At 38.5% G+C, this 20,959-nt stretch overlaps 1 protein-coding gene across 8 annotated transcripts in view; it reads left to right on the forward strand.

Annotated features, from left to right (window-relative positions):
* LOC144606868 (heterogeneous nuclear ribonucleoprotein R) overlaps nt 1-17,730 on the forward strand; it is a 33,175-nt gene extending 15,445 nt beyond the window's left edge. The window contains exons 11-15 of one of the 8 annotated variants that reach the window (XM_078423314.1): nt 30-574; nt 10,854-10,944; nt 13,599-13,672; nt 15,276-15,346; nt 17,287-17,722. In XM_078423314.1, coding sequence (XP_078279440.1) covers nt 30-574; nt 10,854-10,867 — 559 coding nt within the window. In that variant the 3' untranslated portion in view covers nt 10,868-10,944; nt 13,599-13,672; nt 15,276-15,346; nt 17,287-17,722. Of the gene's footprint in view, nt 1-29; nt 1,302-10,853; nt 10,945-13,598; nt 15,347-17,286 lie in introns of those variants that run through there. The other 7 variants (XM_078423313.1, XM_078423317.1, XM_078423315.1 and 4 more) reach the window with 7 other exon arrangements.
* The last annotated feature ends 3,229 nt before the right edge of the window (nt 17,731-20,959 follow it).

The raw sequence follows: 20,959 nt of genomic DNA on the forward strand, positions 1-20,959 counted from the left end.
TATCAATCTTACAAAACTTTCTTTTATAGGTACGAAGACTATTACTACTACCCCCCACCTCGTATGCCACCTCCGATTAGGGGCAGAGTCCGTGGAAGTAGAGGAGGTAGTTATGGCTATCCCCCAGATTATTATGGCTATGAAGATTACTATGATGATTACTATGGCTATGATTATCATGATTATCGTGGTGGATATGAAGATCCATATTATGGTTACGATGATGCATACCCAGTCCAGAGAGGAAGAGGTGGAAGGGGTGGTAGAAGTGCAATCCCACCTCCCAGAGGTCGCGGTCTACCCCCACCCAGAGGAAGGGCAGGGTACCCTCAACGTGGAGCGCCATTGGGACCTCCAAGAGGTGCCAGGAGTGGCAGAGGGGGGCCACAGCCACCACAAAGAGGACGTGGTGCCCGTGGTGGTAGAGGCAACCGTGGCGGCAACGTAGGAGGAAAGCGAAAAGCCGATGGGTATAACCAGCCAGATTCCAAACGACGCCAGACCAACAACCAACAGAATTGGGGCTCGCAACCCATCGCTCAGCAGCCTCTTCAGCAAGGTGGTGATTATTCTGGTAACTATGGTTACAATAATGACAACCAGGAGTTTTATCAGGATACTTATGGGCAGCAATGGAAGTAAAGAAATGGGGGTTTCGGTGAAATTGGCTAAACTCTGCAACCTTCAAATCTGATTGGCATAACTCTACATCCTTCAGTACAGATTGGCTGCCACTTGCATTTTGCTGACATCAAGAATCACTATTGTATATACCAGATTTTTTTTTCCATAAATGCACTTGGACATTTCTGGCTTATTTTCCCTTAACCAATTTAGGGGAAAGATGCTTTTTATTTTGTTTTTAAGCTACTTTTTAGCAGTTTGGAAGGATCCTTTGGACTTTGCTTTCAGATGTTGGGCACAATTTTCAATCATGGTTTTGCAGAATTGACTGATATTGAACAGTTTCACTAGTTTGTAGTTTTGGGATTAGACTGCCATTGGAGTATGCTGTATATACAGTAAATGCTAGTGTTTTGTCTTAGTAGTTTTAAGATGAGCTTGCAGTTTAACCATTTTTAAGTTTTCTTGTACTGAAAGTAACATTTAACTGTGTTTTGCATTTGTAGAGTAGGTAAATTGTGTTTTTTAAAAATTGTTGGCTTCACACCTTTAAGAAACTGCCCTACAAAATTTGGTTTGGCTTAATCGTACAACCCGTGGCGTTTTGTTCATTGATGTGATTGTATTTACAATTTATTGTTCATGTCAAATTTCAATAAAACTTAAAACTATATTATCCAAAAATTCATGATTCAAATTCAATTGTGTCCTGGAAATTTGATTGATTAGAAATGTGATTACCTTCAAACCAACAGCTTCCCCCAAAAAACTGCTTATGTGAGTGATCAAATTTAGGTTTGCCTTTGGTCTAGCCTTGTTTTTCCACAAGAACAAAGAATTTTAAAGTAGATTTTGCAAAAGATGAAGTCTTTTCAGTAGTTGTGCAGTTTTGAATGTCCGTTCATCACTATTTAATGTGTGTTACTTTCGAATACCTAATTGCAGTGATGCCTTTGTATTCTTTCCAGTTTACAGGATTTAAAATGTAATTAAAACACTTGATGTTAGATGGTTATCTTGCCATCATCGTACCCATTTTACAAAAAAGTAAATCAATTTTTTCTTGTTAAGAGCTGCTACCAGCAGGGAGTACTGTTTTGGAGTTATTATGCTCAGTTACATTGGAAGAGCTTAATTCGTGTGAAATTGAAACAATCTGCCTTGTTTTCAACTTCAAGTCATAGATTTCACCACTTTTCACTGTTGGCTGTGTAGCCAGGAAACAGGAGCAACAATGAGTCTTGACCCCCCGTGCGTTGTAGTGATGGGTCAGGGAGCCCACTGTTGGCTATAACGCAAGGACCTTAAGCATATCTACATGCATAATTGAGGACTGGATTGGAACTTATTGTCATGTTTCTATGAAATGATTTGCCGGTTAGCCACTCGGAGGAACAGCCGTTGTTTGATAGCTTCAGGAAAAATCTTGTCTTGGGTGTGGTAGATGAGGTGTAGTTAGATACTGTCAGGAGGAATCAATGATTTAAAGTGACTACATAATTATTTCAACTGAATTACACAATTTAGTTGGTGTGTGAATTTCTGTATCTCACAGTTGGTAATTTAAAATAAATTTCATAAATCTTTGAAAGTCCAGCTCTTTCAAGTATAACAAATGGGAATAATTAGCTACAATTCGACAAATAACACGCATTTATTCTGCTCAAGATTCCAATGTACAATGTCACAGCATCAGTGCTAAGTTTAAGTGAGAAATTGAAATTTATCTTATTTATACAAAATGGGAAAGAGAATTGTGGTACATCCAGTGACAGTAAAGCTCTTTGCCTGTCAGGGTTTTTTGAACAAGTCTTGGTGATTGTGTTTGCTCTGAAAACTGAGTATTTTATGTTGGAAAGTATAATGTGATGGATGAGATACTTAGAATTGTTGGAATTAAAACTCTTGGGACATTTATCCAGGTAGATGTTTTGGAATGGGCATTGTGATCCGAAGGGTCTGTACCTGGTGCTGTTGTGCTATATTGTGCTGCTGTCGAATTGTGTGAAAATGTTTTTTTTAGAAATTTGCCCCGTATGAGTAGTTGAGAACATGTTCTTAAATGTACTGTTTATAAACAAATTGAGCTTATTGCGCCTAATCCTGCCTGTGGATAAAAATTTAATGTAATGGGTCAAATGAGGTAAAAGGGCATCTTTTACAGAGGGAAAGCTTTGTAGTATTAACTATTGCCATTTAATGGTAGATGTCTTGGGTCTTCCTGTTTGATAAAGGTCTCTGTTTAAGTAAATGAACCCAATCATTTCTTTTTGATTTGAGAAATAATGTTAATTGTGAACTATCTGAATACGAGGTTTATCTTGGCTATTTAACGAAGAGAGCCTGTTGTATCAGAGCACACCTATGCCAGGTATTTAACATGAGTCGCCACACCTATTCTTGGTTTGAGTGCATAGTCTTTCATGGTGAAGGGTGTGCAAAGATAATTTTAGAATTTTGTACGTAATTTTAGATAATGCATTCGGGTGTATTGGGGAATTTTCTTAAGTTTGTAAAACACTAGAAATCTCCAAGGAGTCTGCCTTATTACGTATATTGAAAGCCAAGAGAGATTTTGGGCCATTGAGGGAATCAAGGGAAATTGGGTATCACGCAGAAAAATAGAGTTGAGCCCAAGAAGCCATTCACCCTACTCTAATATGTTATTTTGCTGCAGATAGAAGTTGACGAATGTAGTGTATCCCTCAATCTTGGGCCGATTAGGAAAAGGGGAGATGCAACGAGACCTGGGTGTCGTGGTACACCAGTCATTGAAAGTAGGCATGCAGGTGCAGCAGGCAGTGAAGAAAGCGAATGGTATGTTGGCATTCATAGCGATGGGATTTGAGTATAGGAGCAGGGAGGTTCTGCTGCAGTTGTACAGGCATTGGTGAGACCACACCTGGAGTATTGCATACAGTTTTGGTCACCTAATCTGAGGAAAGGCATTCTTTCCATAGAGGGAGTACAGAGAAGGTTCACCAGATTGATTCCTGGGACGGCAGGACTTTCATATGAAGAAAAACAGGATAGACTCGGCTTGTACTCGCTGGAATTTAGAAGATTGAGGGGGGATCTTATAGAAACGTACAAAATTCTTAAGGGGTTGGACAGGCTAGATGCAGGAAGATTGTTCCCGATGTTGGAGAAGTCCAGAACAAGGGGTCACAGTTTAAGGATAAGGGGGAAGTCTTTTAGGATCGAGATGAGAACGTTTTTTTTCACACACAGAGTGGTGAATCTGTGGAATTCTCTGTAGGTAGAGTTCAGGCCAGTTCATTGGCTATATTTAAGAGGGAGTTAGATGTGGCCCTTGTGGCTAAAGGGATCAGGGGGTATGGAGAGAAGGCAGGTACAGGATACTGAGTTGGAGGATCAGCCATGATCATATTGAATGGCGGTGCAGGCTCGAAGGGCCGAATGGCCTATTCCTGCACCTATTTTCTATGTTGATTTGTGTATGTGACCGCATGTTTAGTTTATTATTGCACGTGTACCGAGGTACAGTGCAAAGCTTTTTGTTGCGTGCTATCCAGTCAGCAAAAAAAAAACAACCTGATTACATGTATTAGTGATAAAGTTTTTTAATTTAAAAAAAGTACTATAATCTTTGCAATGACATTGAATCAGTAGAATTATAGCTACTCTTGGTAACTGTGAATGTTGAAGAAGAATGCATTATATTGAGGTTTATCAGGTATGTTTTTGGATGATTGTGTCCCTGTGGCTGGACTCCTTCCAGCTTTACTACTGTTGGAGTTCCATGTAGCAAGCACCACGTTATTTAACACTTCCTTCAAATCTAACTTTGGATTGTATTCAATTGACTGGATGTTTTTAGTTTATAGTTTAGATTGTAACTTGAAAGTTGGGTTCAGACTATTTTAAACATCTTCTGGAGTTGTTACCAACCTATGCTAATGATCACTTCAATATGTTCTTTGTGGTTCAGAAAAATAGATTACATATTCCTGATAGCTTTTCAGCTTTGCCATGCTTGAATTGAAAAAAGGTTATCCCTATGAATTTTGGTATAAATCAGAAATTCTATTTGCTTGTGCTTTGTGCTAAGTTAATCTAGCGTTGTACAGTCACAGCTTTTCAAGAATATTTGAGGCATAGTTGCCATTTTAACATATTTGGCATCTACAATTGAGTTTCAAGATATTGGGTAAGTCTGCAGAGACAAATACAACTTGCTTTAGCCTCTGAAGCATGGAAATCATTTTTTTTACTTTTGAATATCAAGCGTGAGGAGATCGCAGTGGAAATTAAAATAGAATGTTGAATGGAACTTTAACTAAAGATGGAATAAGATAGTAGGGAAAGAGTGCTTAAGGTTGTAATATAGGGCAAAGCTGAAGTTGATTCAATTTAAGAACAACTGAATTTAATTTGCTAAAACTTTTTAGAATAAACAAAAAGCTACTTGTCCTGAAGTTTAGAACTTGCATTTTCGCTACTGTGACTTAAAAGTAGCTTTAGGAGATTTGTTAGTATTGATTCTCCTTAAAAATATTTACGTTAGTCTTCTGTGTTTCATCGTGATTTAATGTAAAGCTAAAATACTGCTTTGTAAATATCCAAAAGGTGACTGAGCTGGGAGTTCACCAAACTTCCACTTAGTGAAGCACTTAGTGCAAGATGTTTCTGTAAAATGCATTGGCGTTTGTTCCGTTTCTGGAATAATTTCTGCTTAGTTGCTTTGAATACACACAATATTGAAGGACAAGTGCTTTTTGTTGCTTTTCCACGAAAGCAAACTACTAAAATTGTTATTTTTGGTTTACAGCCTTGTTTTTTAATTTATTTTTCCACTTAAATTTGTTGTGGATGTGGTGTGATATGCTTTGGCAGAGCCATAATCTCTGGATTTGAATAAAAAGAACATTACTATTACACATCTATTTGGAGAATAGTTCTGCTTGCTACCAGTCAGTACAGAATGAGTTCACTGATGGTGCCAACAATTCACTTAATTTGTTATGTGACCTGAACCCAGTAACATCACAGATGTTTTGCACAGTAATTCATGCAAACTTAAAATTCCTGTGAATTGAAGATTGAAGATCACTACTTCCAAACTAATTTGTTGCCAGTATACATTAACAGTTATCAAATGAAGTAGCAGCAGAAATTGTCAGAATACTTGAGATATCAGTAGAATTAATAGGTAGAAAAGTAATTATTGAAATGTTTCCTGCCTCCAACGTGTCGAACCCCTTAATAATCTTATACGTTTCGATAAGATCTCCTCTCATCCTTCTAAATTCCAGTGTATACAAGCCTAGTCAATCCAGTCTTTCAACATACGACAGTCCCACCATTGCGGGAATTAACCTAGTAAACATACGCTGCACGCCCTCTAATATTCTTTGCAATGATTCCAGTTGAACAATAGTATTTCAGAACTCATTTATCTTTGGTAGCTAGTTGGCTAGTTAAAAGTTAACTTGAGGATGGTACGGTGGAGCAAGGGTGGAGTTGCTGCCTTACAGCGCCAGAGACCCAGGTTTGATCCTGACTATGGGTGGTGTCTGTACGGAGTTTGTACATTCTACCCGTGACCAAGTGGGTTTTCCCTGGGTGCTCCGGTTTCCTCCCATGCTCCAAAGATGTACAGGTTTGTAGGTTAATTGTCTTCGGTTGAAGATTGTAAATTGTCCCTAATGTGTAGGATAGTGCCAGTGTACATAGTGTTCGCTGATTGGCATGGACTCTGGGCTGAAGGGTCTGTTTCTGAGCTGTATCTCTAAACTAAACTAAACTTTTGTGATTTTGGTAAGGATGTGATAGACAGAGTAAGGTTAAGTTGCCATTTTCTTGTTTAAAGTGTATGGTGTTGCAACTGGGTGAAATTCGCTAAGTAATTGCACAAAATAAAGATAGGAAAGTTGTGAATGGCACACATGGAGGTTGGAAAGGGACATGGGTTGTCTGGCTGAATATGGGGAATGTGAAATTGGTGGTTTGGGGAAATAAATATAGCTTGTAAATGAGAGATTACCGAGCTCCAAAACTCAGAAGGATCTGAGTGTCTTGTAGTGCATGATTCTCAAACGGCTAGTTTGCAGGCACAGCAAGTAATTGAGAAAATTAACAATTGCAAGAGCATTGATAAGACAATATCAGAAGGACTGATATCCTTATTTGAGAAAAGGATGCCAATGTATTGGGAGCAATTTAGTGCGGCACGGTGGCGCAGCAGTGTTACTGTCTTACGGTGCCAGATAGTCTGGTTCCATCCTGACTACGGGTGCTGTCTATGGAGTTTTCTCGGGCAGCTCCGGTTTCCTCCTACACTCCAAAGACATACTATTGGATTCAGTAAAAATTGGAAATTGTCCATAGTCTGTAGGACAGTGCTAGTGTATGGGGATCGCTGGGTTGGCGTTGACTTAAGGGCCTGTATCCACACTGTATCTCTAAACCAACTAATTCAGAGAAGGTTTACTAAGTAATACCTAGAAAGAGTAGGCTGTCTTGTGAGAAAAGATTGGTCAAACTGGGCTTGTTTGTATGCATTGAATTGAATAGATTTTATTAGCCAAGTATGTATACGTACAAGGAATTTGCCCTGGTGCTTTGCTCGCAAGTAACACCACGATATACAGTAAACAATGAAGAATAAAACATGTGAAGAATGAAATAAAATACCAGAGCAAAAGGAGGCTACAGACTTTTGGTTGTTGAGTAGAGCTACTGCTCATGGAAAAAATCTGTCTTTATGTCTGGCTGTGACGGCATTGACAGTCCGGAGTCACCCGGTGAGAGGGGTCAGAGATGATCTTACCCGCTCGCTTCCTGGCCCTTGTAGTTTACAGTTTCTCAATGGGGGGGGACGGTTGCAGCCAACAACCTTCTCGGTTGATTGAACGATGCGCTGCAGTCTCCGGATGTCATGCTTGGTGGCTGAGCCAAACTAGACCATGATGGAGAAGGTGCGGACAGACTCTATGATGGCAGTATAAAACTGGACCTTCATTGCCTGTGGCAGATTGTGTTTTCTCTACTGCCGCAGGAAGCACATCCTCTGTTGGGCCTTTTTGACTGTGGAGTCCATGGTGGCCCCCCATTTAAGGTCCCTGGAGCTGATGGTTCCAAGGAACCTAAATGACTCCATATATGTGACTGGTGTTGTTGATGGTGAGTGGGGGGAGGGAGGGGAGGGGGTGCTCTCCTAAAGTCTGCAATCAATTCCACTGTCTTAAGAGCATTGAGCTCCAGGTTGTTGCGATGGCACCAGGACGCTAGTTGTGTCACTTCCTGTCTGTAGGCAGATTCCTCCCCATCCTGGATCAGTCCAATCGGGGTAGTCATCTGCAAATTTGACATAGGAGTCTGTGGAGGTGCAGTTGTTAGTGTAGAGAGAGTAAAAGAGAGGGGAGAGTACACAGCCTTGCTGGAGTTTATGCTGGAGTTTAAAGAGAGAACAGATTTGATTGAAATGGAAAATTGTGAGACTTCTTGACAGACTGGATGTGGAGAGGAAGTTTCCTCTTGTTGGTTTAGTTTTTAAAAAAGAGGGTCGCCCATTGAAGAGAAGATTTTTTTTTGTCTGGATTGTCTTTGCAACTCTCGCCCAGAATGGTGGCAACAAAGGTAGCAAATGTTTTTTAAGGCAGTGATTCTTAATAAGTGGAAGGGGGGGTTGAGAAGCTACCACGGGTCGATGGTGATGTGGAGTTGAGGGTACAATTAGATCAGACATTGGCTCATCTAACTCTCAGAGCAGGTTCAAGGACTATTTGCTGAGTGGACTATTTCAGCTTCCGATTGTTCAAACTGGTGCCCTGCGATGAATAAGAAAAGCTTCTGAACCAATGCCGCTACATTGTTTTTAATTAAAAGGGAAACGTTTTTCCCCAAAATGTAAAGAAATAAAGTATAAAAGAAATTGGTCCAGATGGAACAGAAATTATGCAAAACCACAGAATGACCAAGAGTGGCTCTTAAACATTTGTTCTAAATTATTTTGGCATCAGAAATAAGACTGCCTTGCCCATTTCTGTGGACCTGTGATATTAAGTAGTGTGGTAAAAAATTCAAAATAATTAAATTCTTAGAAAATACTTCATTGTAACTATATTTAAAATATGATTTTTTTCCAATTTGGAAATTCAGACATAAGATTCAAATGACACAGTAAACTTCTAGGAAATAACTTTTGAAACTATTTGAATAGCAACGCTTCATACTCCAGTGGTCTGCAATTGCACAAATGAGCATTTTCCTGAGATTTTCTCTGCATTCGTCTCTGGTAGACTTGACAATGCATTAGTGTTGTGTAGATCCAGCATTACTGTATGTTCTGTTCACTTTAATCTATTGCTCTGACATTTATAGTGTCTTGGTTGTTAATGACTGCTCTGGATGACTTGTTTGAATGGTGTGGCAAGTTTTGTATTCCATTATCGGTTGTATTTGGCCGTTTGAAGCCAAAGGGTTGGAAGATGTATCAAGAAGCCAGTGTCATTCATTGTTGTTTTACACCAATTGGAAAAAGAATAATAATTACAAGTTAAAACAGGAAGTTTTAGTAAAATGTTTTGTCATGTTGTAAAGAATGTAAAGTGAATGTTTTGCACAAATGGCTGAAATATATTAAATAGTGAACCGGGTTTGAAGGGTGATGGCTTACTCCTTTCCCTGTCTATTTGTTAATGTGCGTGTATCCTTCCACAGTCGTCTCTTAGTGATTAAAGAAAGCTGCTTAAATATTGGGTTGCACTCTGCGTGTAACTACCAACCTTCATTGGTTCAGCTGCTTTGAAAATACTGGTGTGGATCTCCATGTTGGTGGAATAACATTTGATCTATCAGGGTGAAGAATTAGTTGACTTCCAACAAAACTGAATAACATTCATTGCGCAGTGGACTTACTTTTTAGTACAGAGTGAAAACGAATTATTCCCAAAATGTTTGTGCATAAGGAAGACTGAGTAAAAAAAAACATTGCTTTCCCGTAACCCAAATGGCATTTGAACTATTGATGCATTTATATCCACAGCAGCAGATTTAGAACAATTAGTTATCTTTTTTGATCACTCACTTTCAGCAGTTTTGCATCTTTATTTAGCTTGTTGGTAATAGGGATGAAGGCTATCCTTGAATTAATTTTTAAGAATATATGCAATTGGAAGAAACCTCCCATCGGTTTCATTAGACGTGTTAATGTTTGGTACAAAAACAATATTGTTTAAATTAAACGTGTCATGGCTTCTAAAATTCGATACCTTCAATCCTCTTTGTTTTCAGATCTGATACATCACGAGCTATGTTTATCAAATGCTACTTGATTTTGATCAACTGAAGTATGTACTTTTGAGAATAACAGCATGCAAAGAGAATTTAAATCTTAACTGCAGAAGCTTGGTGATCTTTTTGATCTTTTAGTGCCATTTCTGAATCTGCCAGTCTCAAACGCTGTATTACTGAAAATATACTGGCAATATTAATATGGCCAAATAGGGATGGCATACTTTTTGTAAACTGGCTAATTCAAATAAAAAATCTCTTGCCAGACGTACGATGTTATAATGGTCCAGGCCGCATTCACAAGCAGATATGGTAGAACAAACAAAAGTCATTTGTGATGGTAACAATAGATTGATATTTTACTGTCATTCGCTTAAAATTTACTTATCTAGGGTAAGCGTTGAATGCTGATTTACTGAAAACAATTCCTCATTGTATAACCTGGTGTGCAGAATTAATTCCGTTCATTTTATGTTAAATTGTGCTGGAAAACAGAATCTATGATAGTCATGTTTGTGACATCCCTATTTCCAGGTTGGCTACTACAGTATAATTTCTGTACAACATTCATCGATTGGAACAAAATGACATGACTGGCAGTTTTCTTCTTGATTTTTTTTTTAAAACGAAAATTATCCAAAAAAAAATAATTCTAGTGCCACATCTACCTCAGCTAATCTTGATATAGGCAATCAATATTCATGCTGTGATCTGCCCAATGAGACATTAGCGCTTTGTCATTGGCTATGGATCAGCTCTAACCATTTATGTTTCCTTTTAGCTTTTTAAAAAAAACCCCGAAAAATATTTTAAGTTGGAGCGTTGTGGTTGCAAGGTAAACAAATGGGTGTAGGCAATAAGAAATTTCTTTGTATTGCTGTTACTAAATACTCTGGTAAATAGCCACAAATTGTATTTCCATTCTAGTCTCTTAAGTGTTAACAAATATCCTTTTGTCACCTGACTATCAGGGAAGCGTGGTTGAGACTGGCCCTGACCTGTTGTCATGACACCAACATCCTAGGTGGGGGCTGTACAGGAAGCTGCTCTTGGAGTTACGTGGTAAGACAATTTCTGTGCCAAGTTTTTCACAATCTACATAGTATATTTTGGCAAAAAAAAAGTACACAAAATGCCGGAGTAACTCAGCGGATCAGGTAGCTTCTTTGGCGAATGTGGATAGGTGACATTTCGGGTCGGAACTCTTCAGTCCTGAAACTTTGCCTATCCATGATGTGCAGAGATGCTGTGTTACTCCAGCATTTTGTGTTTTTCTTTTTGTTAACCCGCATCTGCAGTTCCTTGTGTCTAATATATTTTGGCATTTCATCTAAAAAGTGAACAGTTGTAAACATTACAACTGCAAAAATGTGGTCATCGTTTTCTTTTTAGCACGGCATTAAAGTTTACTTCATCAAATAACGCAAAATAAACCAAATAATTTAAATTGGATTTGAATGTTTTTAAAATGGAATTTCCAAAAAAAGTTTGGAATTCTTCATTTAATCTCTAATTTTGTATGCGAAATACTTCTAATGAAGGATGGAGTCGTGTATTTGCTCTCCAAATCTCCGTGGTACTGGATAAGGAATGACTAAATATAGACCCTTCATTCAAAAGACATAACATTCACAAAGAATTCAAGACTATCAGAATTATTAAAATACTGAAATGAAATTCAGTGGTTATGGCTCTCATTCTGTCTAAGCAACAAATAACATTTGACAAAACTACCTGGAGCTCTAACATTAGGTTAGTATCTTGAAATTCTGGGCTTTTTCTTAATCGTAAAGTAACACACACTATGGGGATGGATGCAGTATGATTAAATAGAAACCAGATGTAGACAGTTTATTTTATTTAATTTCTTTAAAATTTATAGATCATAATAGTATGAGACTTAAATGCCAGGATTTGAATACTTTGATCAAAGGCTTGCGTGTTCAATTTTTTCATTGGTCAGATTGCCTCCAGTATTTTTAAATACTTCTAGTAACATTTTTTCTTTGCTTATCTTGCCCAAAATATATAGATATCATTTAATAATTGATAAATTTTGATTTTAATGGCTTTGATTAGTTAATGTAATCTAAATAAAGTAAAACAAACATATTATAAGCCTTGTTGCGGTTTGGATTTAAACAGTGATCATTCAGTCGATGATCACCCTCTGAACACTAGATAACATTACCAGACACTTGGAATATTTCATAATCTTTAAGTTCAATACCTAAATTCTTTAAAAAATGACATGAATTAATGAATATGTGCTGCTCATTTTGTACACTGTGATTTTGAAATGTTGAAGTTGTCCTTTATAAAATAAGGATTGTTGATTATCTTGAGCTTAATCCAAAATCTTGCACTTTTGTGATTGTTTAATACAAGATGCCAATCTATAATTTATAGTAATTTGATGAAATTATTCTGTGTGGTACAAATGCTGCATTGCAGTATCTGTTCCTGAAATGAGAGACAAATTAGCTCAAATATATCCAAGTGATCATGAGTGAAATTTCTATCTTTCACGTTTTACAATTTCATTTTTCCACACTGAAAAAGGGTGTAGGAATTGCAAACCTTGCATTAAACTGACTGCAAAATACACAGTGAACTTCCTGCATTTGACTTTTACATTGAAAATTTGTAATAGCATGATACATCATCAGCTAAATTTATTTTACTGTCATTTGGGTAAAATTTACGTATCTGTTAAACAAAAGTCAGAGCAGCAAAATGGAGAACGTGAATGTTTTTCTGAACTTCTGGCTTGCCAAAAACTAAGCTGAACAAATTATTTGTGGATGAATAGTGGGTGCTGTGTTTTACAGCGGTACGCGTTGGCTGCTGTGCCTAATTGCAAGTTTAACTAGTATTTTAGATTTGTTCGATAAGTGCAAATGCGGAAGCTAGAGGCCCACTCAGGTGAGGCTCATTCATGTAATGTTTATGTACTGCATGTGGAAGTTATATTCAAGCTGCAGTGAATGCCCTGTGTTTATGGCAATAGTATTTTACAAACAGACCAAGCACGTGCAGCAGACTATGCATATCACTCACCTACAGCTAAGGTAGACACAAAATGCTGGAGTAAGTCAGCGGGTCAGGCATCTCTGGAGTAAAGGAATAGATGACGTGTCAGGTTGAGATCCTTCTTCAGACTGGATTCCTTTTCTCCAGAGATGCTGCCTGTCCTGCTGAGTTACTCCAGCATTTTGTGTCTACCTTCGGTGTAAACCAGTTCCTTCCTACACATCACACATGGCTTTGGTCTCTGATTTCTGAAATTCATTTTGCAAAAATGTGGCATAAGGAAATTCTACTTTAACTTAGCCATAAAACTGCTTTCAAATCCTATAACTTCATGAGTTAGATGCAGCAAATGGTCACATTGTCATTAAACAAAAGATTTGGTACTTAGAGGATTTTCTAACGGCCACAAACCAGTGAGAATTAACCGCATGCTGAAATAGCTTTTTGTTTACTTTGTGCTACCTTCAAGGTCAGGCTGCTCTTTGTACACTCACTGTTTTGGTATCATTGTTCCTTGGCAGCTTGGCCAAGATTTAACAAATAATTTAGTTTTCTCCAATGCAGAATCATGTCCTAAAGTGAAGAAGAGAAAGTTTGATCGTGGAGATATTTTGACGTGAAACAAAGAAGCATTAACGCAAATTGTTTTGAGTTGTCAATATATATTTTGTGCTGTTTTGTAGCTTTTAGTGAGAGAACATGCAACAAACAAAATATGCCAAATGTCGAAGGAAATGGGTTAACAGTCATTTGCCAGGTACACTTTGAGCTTGACTTTATCCATGCAGGTTTTTGTTTACATTGTAACAAATGAGGCATTCAGGAAATATTGATGATCAACTTCAGTTTATAGAATATCCCTTTGAATGCATTTGAGGTGTAGCGATTTGGTACAGAACCGTATGAAGAATTACTCCTTTCAAGAGCCAATTCAGAATAAAATCTGTTTGATTTGAAAATTATCTTTTCCTCTGGTGAATGTACATTAAAGTTTACAACACTGTCTGAAGATCTGAGGACGGATCGTTGTGTTTATTGTGTGGTAGTAAAAAAGAGACCAAAACATTAGAAAAACTCCATGGAAGTGACTGAATAGTGTGAGGAATGAAACAATTAACAGCAAAACATCTTGGCCAATATTGCAACCAAATTCATAAAACAATACTATCACTGTTAAACCTGGAGTGTGATCTTTTCATAAATCAGTTGTGTATTTGTGGCATATTTAAGCAAATGCTGTGTTTCCTGCAGTACCCATACTGCGTACTAAGTTACTTGAAGCTTAATGAGTAAGTTGCTGTTTACCAGTTGAATATGTCAGATACCAAATGTTGAATAAATTCAGAACACTTCGAGCACATTTGCATTTGAGCTCCAAAAGCAATGTTTCATGTTCCTCAACCATCGAATTTCTCTTTGAAGCTGGTGATTTCTTCTGGGGCAAAATGTTGGTCAATGTAGTACAGAAACGAACCCTTCTGTCCATTTACTCAGTTCCTCCAACGAGCATCTGGATCCATTAATCTCATTCTTTTCTTCTTTCCACATTGCCATCGATTTCCTCTGGATTCCACCACACACTGGGGGCAATTAACCAGCCAATCCACACTTTCTTTGAGATCATGAAAGGAAACTTGTGAAGTGACAATGTGCAAACTCCATACTCACACCACGAAAGGGCCAGATTTAATCCAGGATTTTATGACTGAGTGTAACTCTAAAAATGTGCAACTCTATACCATTGTGCTGACCCCTATACAGTTACTGGACAATTATTGTTTTTTTATGTGTACATATGCGTGCAAGTGTGTGTGTACACACACGCACAACTTTTTTTTCCTCGTTTATTATATTATTTACATATAAATAATATTCTGTTATGCTGCTGCAAGTAAGAATCTCATTGTTCTATCTGAGACATATAACATTAAAACACTCTTGGTTCTTGAATGAGTGACTTTCATCAGAACTTTTAATTAGATGAAATGTCATCAACATGAACGTCGATTCTATTTCTCTCTCCACGGATGCTGCCTGAAGTGCTGTGCAACCCCAGCATTTTCTGATAGTATTTTACATTTTCAGCACTACAGATTGCTTTTACCTTTTTAAATGTTAAAGTATGTGATGGCACCCCACAGTTAATCTGGCATCAGCAAACTCGTCACAGATTAGGGATTATTTTGTCTGCTTTTCTTTTACATACAATGTGTTGGCATCTATATCAGAGATCTTGCAGCCACTGTAGATGCAACATACTGTGGACAGACTATGTTGACATTAACTTTGCAGCTTTAAAAAAATTGTACAAAGACAGAATCTTCAATCTTTTATAACAAATGTACATTTCTCTTTCACAGCGCCACTCTCTTTGAATTTGAAAGTGACTAGATACATAAATGAGGATTGTTTGCCACTGCGGTAGATATGTGTAAGTAATTTGTACTTGTTGCTGGCTACAAATTCTCAGTCACCTTTGATCTGTAGGGTTTAAAATTATTTTCTTCTAGGCCCTCTTACCCAATTTGGAATTGGCATTTGAAGTTTGTGTTGCACTCTATAGGTCTCAAAAGCAAGATGTTAACATATAGCATTGAGGATGATGATTCCAACTTTCCTCTCCACAGATTCCGAGCATTATAGATTGATCTATTCCCTGGCTCTTCCTCATATTCCTATAATTGTTCTCGCTTAAGTATGTGTTTAATTCCTTAAAGCTACAATTAACTCTCTATCTACCACTCTTGACCATTATGTAAAATCTATCGAAGATCAGACACAAAATGCTGGAGCATCTCTGGAGAAAAGGAATAGGTGCTGTTTCAGGTTGAGATCCTTCAGACCCGGAAACGTCATATATTCCTTTTCTCCAGAGATGCTGTCTGACCCATTGAGTTACTCCAGCTTTTTGTCTATCTTTGGTTTAAACCAGCATCTGTAGTTCTCTACTTGTTGCATCACCAATAAAAACATACTGTTGCTTTTGCCAAATGTATTGTTCCTTTAAGCATTTGAAATTATAATCTGTGCAAAGTATTTGTTATTTTAAACATCTCTGAGATTTTTCCTTTGCTTTCTTTCCTTAAAAAAAACGCTGCTTGCCATAATCGAATGCAAGGATGGCAGCTTCCTGTTCTCACACATTGTTTGAATAACCCAACTGGTTCAGCAATCTGATTTGGCCACCATCAATCGTGGTCACTATTATTTTAGCGTTTATTATTGTCAACAATTTAGTTGTTTTATTAAAAATCAATTTGCATTGTCCAATTGTCCTGGTGATGTACTAGTAATCAAGTCTTTAATTCAATTACATAACCATTGCTCTACTGTATATCTAGAGAAGGTAGGTATGTAAGCAACATAATCTTTGTCCATCAATGACCTCGCAGAGCAGTGCAGCCAACCCCAAGGATGGCAAGATAAATTTTGTTCTCGCCGATCATTACGGCTGAATTCTACAATCTTGGTAAAATTTGGGAATTGAACCCAAGATCATTCTGGGCTTTACTGTTGCACCATCTGGACAGATGGAATCTTCTTGACTAATCACAGAGATGGAGGGTGGTCATCACCTTGTGTCAAGTTTTAAATAGACCTTGGCCTTCAATTAATCCCAAAGCCATGCATTTCCCCATTGCTTTGAAAATCAGCCGCCTCAACATTTTCATTCGTTAAAAATGTTTATCCTTGTTCCCCCGTGTATTTATTTGCTCCTAGGCGTGCAGTGAATTGAAAATAAATTGATTGGTTATAGTTTCACTTGGCATCCTTGTTTTGATAATCTAAACCTACTCTTTTAATTATCAAGCTGCATGTTACAATAAAATGTAGATCGTTTGATGTAAGACAAAAATAACAATCAAAATGCTTATTGAAGTGTCACCTGTGTGGTTTGAGCGGCTTACGTATCAAACTGGACTTCTAATGCGTATGAAGGAACTGCAGATGCTGGTTTAAACCAGAGATAGACACAAAATGCTGGTGTAACTCAGTAGGCCAGGCAGCATCTCTGGAGAGAAGGAATGGGTAACGTTTCGGGTCAGACTTCTAATGTTCTTGCAACTCAGCGTTCAAGACAATTATTTCTAATCGCTTGGCACATTATCTAGTTGAAATCCTAAACCTAGAATTACTTAGTTGTAGGTCTAGGGCGTGCTGCTGCCATGGGGCTCTATGTGTAGGAGCTTTTTTTTTATGGGGGGGGGAAATAGAGATCTATACAAAGAAGAGTTCCATAGGGTTCATTAAGGATGAAGATTGTGAGGAATGAGATTGTCTTTAATCTCTAAAAAAAAATGGGGTTTCTACTTTGGAAAAACATGCCATTCTGACATTATTCTCCTGTTTGATCTGTTGCATCTAAACTAGGCTCTGCTGCACTGCTCCCAGCTTACTGAATGGATTCATGAGCCGAAATAAATAATTTACACCACAGGATGGCAGTCTGCGTTCTCCAGTTCTGTCATCTTAGAAGGAGCGGACTATTAGAAATGTGTTTATAGGGGCGTACGCAAGTGCATCTCAAACTTCAAGAACTTGGTGGGTAACTGCAAAAGCAATCTACCAACAAAATATCAGTTTGTACTTGTTTTTTGAGTTGTTTACACTGTTTTCCATCTAAGCTGACAATCTCATGATGTGGGCAAAGGAGTAGCATCACTTTCAAGCTGAAAAGATCTGCTGTACATGATGCAGAAATTTGATTGGAAATTTTGCAGCATGTGATAAAGAATATGTTCCAGTATGTCATTGCCCAGAGTTGCTCAGTGCCGGTATGTTTGAGTACTTGTTATCCTTTGTATGCTTTTAATAAAATTTTAATATGTTGCCACAGTGCTGTCATGTCTTTTATTTTATACATTGTGATGGGTAACATTTTCAATAATGTTCAGGGATTAGTATTTGTGATTGCATTTGGCTTTGAGTTTTGCTGGTGCTTGTTATTATATTCCTGTTGACACACAGAACATGAGCACAAAGACATTACAATTGGAAAGTAAGCATTCTTAATGGATAACGAAAAGATTAATTTGTATACACGGAGCATCTTTCATGTTCACTTGATATCCCACAGTGTGTTTTGGCAAATGCAATCTTGGCACCTGAAATGAGTTTAGCTGTCTTGTGCTTTCAATTTAAGAAACTAAAAACATTTTCAAGGCAGTGGAATCATTTACCCATCCCAAGGGGGAATTTGTTTTGTAAAATATTGCAGTTTTACTGCTGGTTACATGAGAATACTGGAAGTTTTGACTCAATGGCATTTGACCGGCTGTATTGATGGCAGAAAAACATACTGCACCTGGAATTCCAGAGCGGCTTTGTAAATGGAGAGCGATAATGGTAACTGGGATTGGAAATAACTGCATGGAGGATGGAAGGTGATGGAGGTCGGAAAACAGGTTGGAAAAATCTATGTAGAAAGGAACTGCAGATGCTGATTTATACCAAAGATAGACAAAGTGTTGGAGTGACTCAGTGCGTTGGGCAGCATGTCTGGAGAACTCTTCCCCCACCCTAGTCCACTGCAAGTTCCACAGTTCACATCCTTGTAACCCTTTGTTATCACGTCTTCCCCAGCCAATTATGGGCCCCACCCTTCCTTGGTCATCTGATGCCGGTCCCGCTTTGTTCTGGCCCTTAACTCCATTCCCTCCCCTCTATGTTCAGGCTGAAGAAGGGACCTGATCTGAAATGTCACCCATCCTTTTTCTCCAGAGGTGCTGCCTGAACTGCTGAGTTGTTCCAGCACTTTGTGTCTCTGGGGAAAGCTGTAGCTGAGCATAGAGAGCTTGGGTGAGAATGGCAATTGTACACCCGGAAGAGCAACTGAGACGCCCACTGACAAATGAAGTACTGGGGGATGTTTTCTGCCATTTGTAATACAGCAATGTGTTTCATTGTATTTCAATGTATTTCACTGCCATTTGTAACCTAACAATGTATACAACAATGCTTTCTGCCATTTGCAATACAACAGAAGCTCCCTTTTGACTCTTGCATGAGGTGCCTTTGGTTTGCCAGTGGCATCCAAAGGTTCATTACACATAGTTAACTAGCTAAACTGAATACCTTGATGTCGACTGTTTCACCTCCAGTTCTTGGGTCCATTGGGTTATGTCTAATTATCCATGTCAACAAGAATAGATTTCATTTTGTTTGTTGAAACTGCCTTCTTGTCCTGCAGCTTTCCATTGAAGGTAAGATTTATTTATTCCCATTTTCTGGCACCTAGGCAGCGTGCACAAGGCTGAAACGTGGGAGGCTTCAGCCAATTTGGTGGGGATCAGCTTGAAATTAATGTCTACCTGTCTGGATGCCCCTTGTGGTTGGATTGATGCATGAACTGTTTTTCAATATCTGATGTGAAATGAAAAGGCTAATATTTGTTCAAGTGTGGGCATTCATAGTGTAGTATAGCTAGGAAACAGGTCCAACTCATCCATGTGTACCAAGATGCCCAATCTAAGCTAGTTACATTTGGTCCAAATCTTCCTAAATCTCTCTTATCCATGTAGCTGTCCAAGTGTCTGTTCAATGTTGCTTGAGAGTTCCTGCCTCAACAGTGTACGTTCCATAACGTAGCAGCTCGTTCCATAAACCCACCACCCTCTGAGTGAAAAATTTGCCGCTCGAGTGCCTATTAAATCCTGCCTGTCTCACTTTTAAACCTACGTTCTCTGGTTCTTTATTTCCTCACCTTAGGTAAAATACTCTGCATTCTCCCTATTTATTCCGCTCATTACTATTATGCACTGCTATAAGATCACCCCTCGACCACTTGCTCTCCAAGGAATAAGTTCCAGCTTGCCCATTTTCCCCTGCAGCTTAGATTTTCAAGTCCGGGCAACATCCAACATTGATATCCTTCCAGCAGAGTGTCCAAAACTGAATACAGTACCTCCAATGCATTTCTCAAGAGTTTCATTCGGTACACCAATATTTATTGCATTGAAAGTTGCCTAGAACTGGGAGTGTGTCTTTAATGTGAAGGAGAGAAGTTAATATTGGCTACCTTAAATTGGTTTTTGTTTTTCCCTTCGGTCATCATTTCCAAGTCCTGACTAAAAATATTTGCATCCTTATCAGTCAACCCCTCCTAAGTATATGCACAGATCACTTTTTTTTGCAAATTTATGCTAGGTTGTACAGCTAAACACAAAATAGGATCAAGAGGGATACTAGGGATTGCAGATGCTGGAATCTTGTTCTGGCAGCACATCTGGAGGACATGGATAGGTGACATTTCAGTTCACAAGTTATAGGAGTCGAATTGGGCCAATTGGCCCATCGAGTCAACTCTGCCATTCAATCATGGCTGACCTCTGCCTCCTAATCCCATTTTCCTGCCTTCTCCCCATAACCCATTCTAATCAAGAATTTGTCTTATCTCTGCCTAAAAAATATCCACTGAATTGGCCTTCACGGCCCTCTGGCAATGAGTTCCACAGATTATCCTCTGACTAAAGTTGTTGTTCCTCACCTCCTTTCTAAAAGAGCACCCTTTAATTCTGAGGCTTGACCCCTGGTCCTAGACATTCCCACCAGCGGAAACATCCTCTCCACACCCACTCTAACCAAGCCTTTCATTATACTGTAAGTTTCAATGAGGTCCCCCCTTAACCTTCTAAACTCCAGCGAGTACAGGCCCAGTGCTGTCAAGCGCTCATCGTATGCTAACCCACTCATCCCCGGAATCATTCTTGTAAATCTCCTCTGGACCCTCTCCAGATCCAGCACATCCTTCCACAGATACAGGGCTCAGTTTGGGACTCTTCAAATAGGATTGGTTTGATTTACTCAGTCTTGACCAAAATTTAGAGGAAATGAATGAATTTTGGAGATTAGTGCCAGATATTGATGCTGCTTTTGTGAGGTTTTATGAGTTTCTAGATGAAGAAAACATTTTGGGATTATTTCATTGGCACACCTTACGGCTCAATGGGTAGCAAGCACACTTGCTTATTTATGTGTCTGAAATTTCTATTTTCAAATGCCTCAGAAGGCAGTGGAGGCCAATTCTCTGGATGCTTTCAAGAGA

Source organism: Rhinoraja longicauda, chromosome 27 (assembly GCF_053455715.1).
Source record: "Rhinoraja longicauda isolate Sanriku21f chromosome 27, sRhiLon1.1, whole genome shotgun sequence".
NCBI classification, from domain to species: Eukaryota; Metazoa; Chordata; class Chondrichthyes; order Rajiformes; family Arhynchobatidae; genus Rhinoraja; species Rhinoraja longicauda.